The following is an 11,718-nucleotide window of genomic DNA, read 5'->3' as shown; positions in this document are numbered from 1 at the left end:
AAATACAACAACTAATTTAATTTAACTATATTGTTTTCGCCCAATTTTGAAAAAATGTGAAAACCTTGAATTATCCACGTCCGTCTGTCTGTCTGTGAACAGAACTCTTCCGTCATTATACTAGGTAGAATGACAAATGAGGTGTCAAATGAAAGCTTATAATCCAAGGATGGTACTAAAGGTGAGAAATTTGACTTAGACTGTCTGTCCATTCGACGGCGAATATAACTCATCCGTCATTATACCAGGTAGAATGACAAATGAGGTGTCAAATGAAAGCTTATAATGCAAGGATGGTACTGAAGGTGAGAAATTTGACCTAGGCTGTCTGTCCGTCTGTCCATCCGACCGCGAATATAACTCCTCCGTCATTATACCAGGTAGAATGACAAATGATGTGTCAAATGAAAGTTTATAATCCAAGGATGGTACTAAAGGTGAGAAATTTTACCTAAGCTGTCTGTCCGTCCGACCGAAAATATAACTCCTCCGTCACTATACAAGGTAGAGAGACAAATGAGGTGTCGAATGAAAGCTTATAACCCAAGCATGGTATTAAAGATAAGAAATTTGACATCGGACTTCCGGTTTTAGAGTTGCAACAATGACTAAAAATTAGTAAAATCGTATATCAATCGACGCAAAGTTACACTAAGAGTTTAAATATCGACTTCCAGTTCTACTTTCTATTACTTTGGGTGAAAACCGAGGACTTACGAAGTCCAATTACTTCTGTTGAGTATTTAAATCACAAGAATTACTTCTTTTCTTGAGAGGTAATAAAATATGAAACTACATGTGAGTAAAACTGTTTATTGAATGTATTTCAGTTAATCAAAACCATAATTCAAATAATATTGTTGTTAACAACGGTTAATATTAAATAAAAAAGATATTGTTTTTATTGCACAATTCCTTGAAGCCTTCCAGCCACTACACGGTCAAAATGAGTTCCGTCCCAATAAACTTTCCCACATTCCTCACAGACGTAGAAAAAGTCGTATTTTTGTAAAAGAGGCTTGGGAACAGAACTGACCTGAATTTTGGCGCCTAGACGAGTCTGGCATAATCCTACGTCCACGTTTTCATCGGCATCTAAAACAAAGCGATTCATTTTCAAATAAACAATTTTATTGTGAGTTTATATCCAGTTTTATATTTATATTGAGAATGTATATATTTATGTGTAACGACATATTTCTGAGTTTATTGTTTTATATTTTTTTCTTATTTTCCTATTTTGTGTATAACAATAGTTAGGATTTTTTACAGAAAATACTGTTAGGTATATAGCAAATTTTACATATCCCTGATAGTGTTGTACTTATTTTGAAAACAATATGGTATTTTTAAAAGTGTTGAAAATATATTTTTTCACTGTAACTAAATTTTTTTAAAAATTATTAATTTTAAATTGTTTGAACTTTTGGGTCTCCTTACTCATGCTTAAATGAAGTGAATTTGAAATGGATAACGTTTAATTGCAAATATGTATGGTAGAAATAGCAAGGGTAGTATTGTGGTTTTTTTTTTCTCACAAAAGGAATCGACCTTATTTTTAACATAAGTCCCTTATTTTATGTGCTAGAGAGTTAGGACTCATTTTAATGCTTTTTAATTACCTTAAAGAATATATACCAAATTTTTCTTTCCAGTAAATTTTCTTGTTATTCTATGTATAATTTTTAAAATTTTTCGTTAAATACAAAATTATCATCTTTACTAAGTTATAACTCCGTTTGTAAAGCTTATAGCAAAAATAAAAAAGGAAGCTCTTTAATTTTGTGTAAACCACATTTAATCTATTATGTTTTTTCGATACAATGTAAAAATTTTGAGTTATTGATGAGAAATCGATTGCAAACATAAGAAAAATTGAAATTTTCATCACGGATGAGTCTAAAAAGATTGATATTTATCGAAAAAACTCTATACGAATTTGTTTGCTTACAACATGGTTTCTTGAAGTTATTTTCAATGTAAAGGTACCAATCCCCAGTTAGGATGGAACACCCCCCCCCCCCCAAGTAAAAGTACACTTCAGCGTAGGGCCGTTTAGACAACGCGAAACCGGCGTTCGTTGGAGAAAATATTCCCATGAGATTTTTTTGCATAATCATATTCGTGAGACATCCCAGGATAAGGTTCAAGAAGTATCCCACGTGAAAAGTGGTCCAAATTTTTTTTTCAATTTTTTTTTTAATCAAATTGCAAAAATCGGTATTTTCGGCCTGGACACATTTTTTTAGGTTTTTTGGACCATTCTGGACAAAAAAGGCTTCTCATAATTTTTCTCTAAAATTGCTCGTTTTCGAGTTATAAGCAATTTAAAATTGAAAAAAAAAACGAAAAATGGTATTTTAAGGCTTAATAACTCGGTTAAAAGTTATTACTATGAAAGTCAAAAAGTGATCAAATAAAACTTTAAAGCCCGTCCTACAAGATCCTGAAGAAATTTTTGTCATTATTTTATCACTAAGCTGTTATTTTTAAGTAAAAATAGGGCCATGCACGTATTAGGCGGCCGGCAATTATGAGTGCGAGAGAGATGCCATTCCGGCAGTCAATGGTGCATCTTACTCGCATTCACATTTACAGCCGCGTCAATACGATCTTACGGCTCATTATTAACAATTAAAAATAACAGCTTAGTAATAAATTAATGACACAAATTTATTCAGGATCATGTAGTGGAGGCTTTAATCTCTGATTTGGTCACTTTCTGAATTTCATAATAATAATTTTTAACCGAGTTATTAAGCCTTAAAAATCGCCATTTTTCGTTTTTTTCAATTTTAAATTGCTTATAACTCGAAAACGAGCAACTTTAGAGAAAATTTATAAGAGACCTTTTTTGTCCAGAATGGTCCAAAAACCCTAAAAAAATGTGTCCGGGCCGAAAACTGATTTTTCCAAATTGATTAAAAAAATTGAAAAAAAAAATTTGGACCACTTTTTACGTGGGCGACTTCTTGAACCTTATTCTGGGATGTCTCACGAATATGATTATGCAAAAAAATCTCATGGGAATATTTTTTCCAACGAACCCGCCGTTTTCGTCTTGTCTAGTTGATTTTTAAGTTAAGGGTAAATAGAGATTAATTCCAAAATTAAAACGGAATTAAACATCAAAGTTAAACACCACTAATGGCAATGCATTTTTGTGATTCACAGAGGGCATATGCGACTCCAATCTTAAGGGTGTATGGTTTGAAATTTTCCAATTTTTTTTGTTATTTTAACTGATTGTGATTTTAACTTCAAGAATACTCTCTGAAAATTTCAGATTGATCGCGAGTAACATTACCATAGATACAGCATGTAGAATATTCCTACCTTCGACTCGCTTTGCCGCGGTTTCATGCCAGCACACTTGAACGTAGTGAGAAACGTTCAAAAACTGTTCCCCTTCTCTTCCGTATATTCCGCGATTCAAAAACATATTCCGGTGTGCATCACTTTACGATTATAGATAAAAACGAAGACGAAGATAAAGTTGTCAAAGCTTTAAACGCGTTTTTCTCAAACTGCTTGTTCAAAGGCGGTGGACATTGTAACTCAAAAACTGCCCAGCCAATCCACCTGAAATTTTGTATAGATTTTCTTTAGACATGTCGTGAGGTAATGCTGTCGAAAAATATTTGTTTTATGTTTATTTTTCGTTTAACGGAAATAAATATGTTGATTTTCACCATTTTGTTACAAAGAATTTCGTTTTTTTTACTTCCGAGTGATACCAAGAACTCAAAAATCGTTGAAAATAAAAGAACTCGACAGCGTTACCTCGAGAATCTCATAAGCTACTAAAATCTTTTTGAATTGTTTGTTTTATATAATCCAGTGACGAGTTCTGATGTCCACCGCATAATCCATTTTTTTTTGAGGTACATATATGTAAAAATTTGCCATCATTGGTTTATAATATTTTTCCTTGAAAATTTTTTTATAATATTCTTTGAATTGTACTTAATATGCTTATTTAATTTAAAAATAAAATAATTGTACCATAGTTTCTACAAAAAAAATCACAAAAATGTGCTTAAAATGTCGAGTTCAAACCATACTCCCCCTCACTCATGTTAAATTTCTGGAACAAAATGTGCTCAACATATATAGGGTGAGGCAGATAAAGGGCCTATTAGAAATATCTCGAGAACTAAAGGCAACTGAATTATGAAAATTGGAATAAGGGCGTTTTGAAGAGTGATCTATTTAATGAAAATATTTTCATCTATTTGCTACTTCCGGTTATACCGGAAGTTGCTTATAACTTCGTTTTTTTAAATAGGACACCCTGTATATTTTTACATTTTTGGATTCTCCTCGATTTCTTCTTTCTTAAAATATAAGGTTTTGTAACATTATACAGGGAAGGTTAAAAAATAATTACGTTTGTTTATTAATTTCGTAGCAATATTCACACCCTGTAGGATTGTACTAGTTTGACATAATAAACTCTATTTGTGTTCAAATGATTTTTAATATAGTCTACTATTGTTAACAATTATTAGTATAGCTAAATCTTTAATTTTAGTATACAGGGTGGGTCGAAACTCGGAATGAGAATTTTCTGAGTTTTCTTAAATGGAACACCCTATATTTTAGTATTGTAATTAAATGACATTTCATGGTACTTTTTAACTTCTTAAGCATTCCCTATACCTAACTGCTTTAATTTGTGCTTAATTGTTAATCGTACCAACAGTCTTAACTTCGTTGGTATTTTGATATCTCAACCATTATTGGCAATTTTAAGTATCAGTCTAGATTAATATGTATTTATTTCCAAAAAATTATTTGTGATTGAATATTTTCACGGCCAACCTAATACAATTTCACATATTTTGTGTTGCAATTAATGTTTGGCTTGAATCACCAATAACTCACAAATTGAAGCAGTTAGGTATAGGGAATGCTTAAGAAATTAAAAAGTACCATAAACTAACATTTCATTACAATACTAAAATACAAGGTGTTCCAATTAAGAAAACTCAGAAAATACTCATTCTGAGTTTCGACCAACCCCGTATACTAAAATGAAAAATTTAACTATACCAATAATTCCTAATAATAGTAGACTATATTAAAAATCATTTGAACATAAATAAAGTTTATTATGTCAAACTACTACAATCTTACAGGGTGCGAACGTTGCTACGAAATTAATAAGAAAACGTAATTATCTTTTAACTTACCTTGTATAATATTACAAAACCTTATATTTTAAAAAAGAAGAAATCAAGGAGAATCCAAAAATGTAAAAATATACAGGGTGTCCCATTAAAAAAACGAAGTTACAATAAACTTCCGGTATAACCGAAAGTAGCAAAGAGACCAAAATATTTTCATTAAATAGTTCAGACCTCAAAACCCCTATATTCCAATTTTCTTGATTTTCTTACCTTTAGTTCTCGAGATATTTCTAATAGGCCCTTTATCTGCCTCACCTTGTATATTCAGGGGTCGTATTTTCGAATTCAATAGAATATTTTCGCATACGTGTTAACTCGAATGAAAAATTTCGTATACGAACGTGAATGTGTATTTTTGAACGTCCTTCGAAATGTTATACGTATACGAGCAGAATTTGCACCGGCAACACTGCAAATTCGAATAACATTGAACTTATTTGTCATCTGAAGAGTCAAAATGTTGCCATATTTGTTTCGTCTATTTCTTGTATAACAAGACTGTCTTAACTGGGGTATAATGTATAAGAATAAGATTGTATAAGAACGTTTAATGTATAAATATAACGACTTAGAGTCTGAACAAATTATAAAAAAGGGCTATTTTTGGGAGAAAAGTTGTTTAGAAGTTATTTTAAGTGTAATCGAATATTAAGATTGCATAGGTATATTAGTAATATCAATTTGCAAAGTCCGCAGAAAGTGTGCCATTTTGTTTAATATTATTTTTATATCCAGTATTTACACTGATACTTTACTATTTACTTTTCAAAACTTTACTTCAAAGCGATTTTTTAAATGCACCTTTATGTAATGTGATATTATGAAAAAATTGAGGATATGGCAACGGTGTCATATGTCAAGTTTGGAGCTTAGATCCAATGCTAAAATGCGTACATAAAGTTAGGTTAGGTTATATTTTCAAGGCATAATCGTACAACATGTCCTTTCTTTCTATTAAAGAATTATTTAAACCAGCCATTGAAAATAAATTTCAATGTAAAAATATTGTAGACAACAACACAATTAACACTATCAGCTAAAACTATCATGACAGCTGAAATGACCTTGAAATGAAACAATAATTCGTATACGAGCATCACGATTCGAATGGTTCATACCCATTCGAGTCGCAGTATACGAAAAAATTCGTACACGAAGTATTCGAAAATACAAGACACCGGATTTCAAGCGAAATTCTTCTAATTTCGTATGCGAAATATGCTCGAGTGAATTCGAAAATAGGACCCCAGAGCATTACCAAATTGCTTCAGCTTTATATCATAGCATGTCATACACCTTGTCGATGATATTTAGTTTGGTGGCAGTTTTTATACGAAAAATTTTATATCTACGCGATACTCGTTTTTTTTTCACTTTATAAAAAACTATGCGCATGCTAACTGCTCCAAACTACTGTTTATAATTAACTACTGCCTGGAATCTACTAAACGTAAGAAGAATAATCATGAAAATAGTGTTGCGATCTCTAGGCAAGGCCGATATCTTATCAAATCGAGCTAATAAACAAGGGTGAATAAAAATCCCGATCACTAACATTTATTAATAGTATCTTATATACGCACATAGATCCCATTTTCGTCCAGTTGACGGTGTCCATTTTTGGGGAATTTCCTCATAATATTCATCTGCATCATCACTTGAAAACCCTGTAGCTTCGTCTTCGTAATAACAAGGAGGAGGGGGACAATATGTTTGTGATTTTTCTAAAGCATCCATTGTTGATCTTGACAATTTGATGAAATTGTTACCATTACAAGCCTAAAAATATAACAAAAATAGTTTTTTTTTTGTGACCATAAATCAAATATAAAATAGAGAAAAATCGAACAATTGGCTGAAACAGTGAGGAGATAGCTTTGGTTATGCTTATCAAAAAGTTCCCATTGTCGCAAGAACCAGAAATTGAATATGTAAAATTTGAATAATATGTTATTGGATATAAGGGTGTTGGTAAATAATTACGACAAAAATCTTTTAGTAATAAAAATCTTTTAGTAATATTTTTAATATTTTCGAATATTATTAATGTCGCTATTAGGATTGAAAACTTTACCTTTCAATTGCCTGATGACGCTAGTCACCTAATCCATACACGCAGTTGCAATGTGGGGATACACTTTCAAGGTTTGGTCACTTCGAGCAGAGAGCAGCAGGCCTACGCCTCTCCGATGATGACTCCAATAAGAGTCGAAAATCGTCGATTCAGATTGGTATACATTTTTATTTTAGTTTATATTAGTATTACTCCTATAGAGTAACTAGGTCCATTTTCCGTTGGAACTTTACTAAGCTGCAGACGGGGGTTGTGAATTGCAACTTTTTAGAATTCCCTCCCTTTGTCTTCACTGCAGCATCCATCTGGCTTGCTAATTTTAGAAGCCTTGGAGGTGTTACCAGGGAAATGGACCAATAAGTTTTGAATTTAAAAATCTTTTAGTAATATTTTTAATATTTTTCAATATTATTAATATCGCTATTAGGATTGAAAACTTTACCTTTCAATTGCCAGATGACGCTAGTCACCTAATCCATACACGTCAGTTGCAACTATCAAGGTTTGTCACTTCGAGCAGAGAGCAGCAGGCCTACGCCTCTCCGATGACGACTCCAACAAGAGCCGAAAATCGTCGATTCAGAGTGCTGGACTGCGCTCCCTGTTCTAAGTGATAAATAAGATTGTTTTGCCTTTTTTTGTATACATTTTTATTTTAATTACGACAAACTTTAGGGGGAGATTCTGCATGATAAAATAATGAGTTTGTTACATAAATGTATGTTTTTCAATATACGTTTTTAAAGAAAAAATGATACGCCATTGAGATATTTCACACTAAAAACATTTCTCGTTCATTTTGTGACAAAAAATCTATCTTGCCTTTTTTTATATGAGGCGCCGTTTCTATGCAAAAAAAAATTAAACATCTTAACGCGTATTTTTCATCTCTTTAATACACTATCAAGAACAATCTAATACGATAAAATTTTGTTGCACTTATTTAATAACACCCTGTATATTATTCAAATATTATTAAAATGGACTAAAATCCGACACCTTAACGCTACGTAGCTCAGAAACAATTGATTTCTGCGTCCTGGGACAATGAGAACTTTTAATCACAATGACCAAAGCTACATCTCTGCACAGTTTCAGCCAATTTACTGAAACCAGTTTTACATAAGAAAAGTGTTGGGGTTCTTTGTGTGTCTATTATTATATTATATTACTTTACCTGGCATCTACTGAAGACGTGACTTTTTGTAACGAGAACTTTATAATAACCTATCACTTCTTTAATTTGTTCATCTACGTTCTCACTAATTATTCTCAAGCAATGTCCTTTAGGAACATATCCAGATAACTGTAATAAATACAACACGTTAATATAGCAGGGTCTTTTATAAAAAAACATAATTAATTGTTTATTTATTTGATCATATAAATAAACATCGGCTTTTTTCCATTCAGCATATTGATCCACTTTTAAAAATAGGAAAGCACTAAAAACTACTCCAAAGATTTTTTTTAGATGCTCAAAGAAACTGAATCAATAGAGAAATAAATCAAATTGGTAGGCCAAGACCTACTACTGCATAACACTGATATACTGGGTGTCACAAAAATATTGGTAATAAATTATATAATAAATTATACCACGATTTTTAGGGATGAAAATAAGTCAACTTTCCTACCATGTGCAAAGTGCAACCAGCAAAAAGTGGCAAGATGTTAAAGTTACAATAAAACCGATTTTTTTAATTAGTTCCAAAACGGTGTAAAACTTTTTTTATGAACATTTATATTATGTGTCAGCATGCCATGGACAATAAAACCGAAGTAGCGAAAAATATCCCCCTCTATCCCAAGGTTTTGGTAGTGGATCAAACGGGACGTCAATAGAAACAGTTAGTTAGGCTAAATTGACTTATTTTCACCTCGAAAAATCGTGGTATAATTTAGGATCAATCTTTATGTGACGAGAATACTAGGACCTGTGAGGGAAAGCGGAATCTTCAGAAGTCGATACAACAACTAACTCTATCAACTTTATAAGGAAGCACCCCAGTCAGACTTCATTAGAATACAACGATTGAAATGGGCCGGACATGTGATAAGAATGGGAGAGGATAGGCTACCAAAAAGAGCACTGAATGCTAGAATGCAGGGAAAGAGACCGGTTGAAAAGCCAAGAAAACGCTGTGAAGACACAGTAAACAGCGACGCACAAGCCCTTTTAGGAGTCCGTGTATGGAGAAGAGCAGCCACAGACAAGCAAGGGTGGAGGCAAAAAATAAAGGAGGCCAAGGCTAAAAATTCCCCGCAATTTAGTTCTGCACAAAGTTATTTTTTTTCCGATTTCCTTCAACAAAAATTTTACTCAGAAAATCCGAGTTTTCCACAAAAAATCTGCAATTTTCAATTAAAATTTTAGGAAAGTAATTATTTATCAAAAATTAAATAAATTGGTGACATGAAAGATTTTTTATACCTACTAGATTATATATCAGGAAGCCGGCGACAATCTAACCAATAGTTTAGCAATAATTAAAATGTTAATTAAAAAATTTCGGTCGAAATAATAACCAGAAAGATTATGGTACACCAGAATAACTATGACTTTCGTATAAAAAAGCTCTATACCTATTCGACGTACTTTACATAATTGAAATTGGACTATTTGAGCGGTCTCAGGAATGTTATATATAAACAATTTTTTGGCTTATAAACAAATGGAACCCCTCAGATTAAATTAAATTAAGTTAACGCTGTTGAAAAGTGTACGGCTTCTTCTTATTCGAAGAAAAAAAAAATCGAATTGAGTGATTCCGGGTATAACCGGTCAAATTTGACCGCCATTTGCGACAGAGTTATAAACAACAGGATTTCAATCTTTGAACCCATACCTTTTTATTCCGGTCCTTTTTGTACATACAAATTTTCATATCTTCAAGACACTCGTAACAAAAAGGATTTATGTCACCAAGTTATTTAATTATTGATAAATAATTACTTCCCTAAAATTTTAGTTGAAAATTAAAGATTTTGTTTGGAAAACCCGATTTTTCCGAGGAAAATTTCCGCCGAAGGAAATCGAAAAAAAATATCTATGTGCAGAATTAAATTACAGTGAATTTTTATGGGAGTGTTTTTGGTTTAACGTTAAAATCTTCTGAGTTACAGAGCAACAATTGAAACAAAGATTTCGGAGCGCTAATTTGTTTATAAACCAAATAGCACACTTTCTGCGGACTTTGCATAGCTATATTACTAATATATGAAATCTTAAGATGTGATTCCAGCATGTCCAGCAATAAAATAGCTGGTACATAATTTTCCTTGTTTTATACTAATTTTCCCAGATTATTACCTTACATCTTTCATGGAGTTGATAATTCACGTTGTGAACATTCTCAATTATTATATTTCTAATTTAATACTATTCTATCTAATTCCTCCAAAACCAGCAAATTTCCATAAAACCCAGCCATATTAATACCTTTTGCTTTAGTTTTCCTTGCAAGAAACAAACAAAACACATCTCCTAAACTAAACCTAACCTCGCTTTCGGCCATTCATTTATGTCCGTATCACAATAATTTCGACTCGAAATTATAATATCAACCAGTTTTTTGGAGTCGCAATTAATTTCGATAAGTCGCTATTTCATGACATCATTTCGGTAGTTCAACTAAAATCCACAAGGGTCGCACAGTCGCATTTCAACGTCGCCATATTGATTGCGAATTGTTTTGAGTCGAAATTTGAATTAGAATCAGGGGCCTAGACGAAGAAACACTACTTCATGGTTGAAGAACTTGCGAGATTGGTACGGCATTGATACAAGCATAATATTTAGGGAGATATTACAAGGGAGACAGTGAATAAAATTAAGATAGATATAATGTTAACCAGTGTTCTGAAAGGTCATAGTACATGAAGAAAAAGAGACAAAACAGAATTTCTTAATACGCATGCCTTAAATTACTTATCTAGGATATGTATACAGCAAAATAACTCAAAAGATGGAAAACAAAATACATGGTGAAATAAATGAGGATAAAACTAGAAGAGGTGGAAATTATCGATATAAACGTATAAATTAACATTACATTACATAGTTTCCCACCTTTAGACATCTGTGACAGCAGAATTTTATAAAATTCTCCTATCACAGTGACAGTTCTCATACCCCTCCGATACGTCTAAAGGTGGACAACTATCGCCCGGTTTCCGAAAGGATGATCATCTCAAAAATTATGTAATCGACGATTAACAATAGATTAAATGCGTCAGAAACGTCAACCAAACTAGTTTTAACAACAGTCGATCACCTGACAAAAGATTAATCGTTAGTTAACAGCCGATCATGAGTCTTTTGAGTCTCCAAAAGGTCGATTAACCAGTTTCGCTTTTCAAACGGCGGTAAAAATGGACTGTTACCTAATCTGCGACTATCCGTCGATTAACGGGCTGCTAAGAGTTTTTTTTTAGTTTTTTAATTACTGT

General features: G+C 32.3%; 1 protein-coding gene across 1 annotated transcript in view; it reads right to left on the bottom strand.

Moving 5' to 3' along the window:
• Nucleotides 1-799: 799 nt before the first annotated feature.
• Nucleotides 800-11,718, bottom strand: part of LOC114330518 (exonuclease mut-7 homolog) — a 112,134-nt gene continuing 101,215 nt past the window's right edge. The window contains exons 12-14 of the mRNA XM_028279864.2: nucleotides 8,444-8,572; nucleotides 6,776-6,971; nucleotides 800-1,095 (exon numbers count right to left, since the gene is read on the bottom strand). Coding sequence (XP_028135665.1) covers nucleotides 902-1,095; nucleotides 6,776-6,971; nucleotides 8,444-8,572 — 519 coding nt within the window. The 3' untranslated portion in view covers nucleotides 800-901. The remainder of the gene's footprint in view (nucleotides 1,096-6,775; nucleotides 6,972-8,443; nucleotides 8,573-11,718) is intronic.

The sequence above is a fragment of the Diabrotica virgifera genome, chromosome 3 (genome assembly GCF_917563875.1).
Source record: "Diabrotica virgifera virgifera chromosome 3, PGI_DIABVI_V3a".
NCBI classification, from domain to species: Eukaryota; Metazoa; Arthropoda; class Insecta; order Coleoptera; family Chrysomelidae; genus Diabrotica; species Diabrotica virgifera.
Note: the sequence above shows the minus strand (reverse complement) of the source record. Positions and strands in the feature narration are given on the sequence as shown.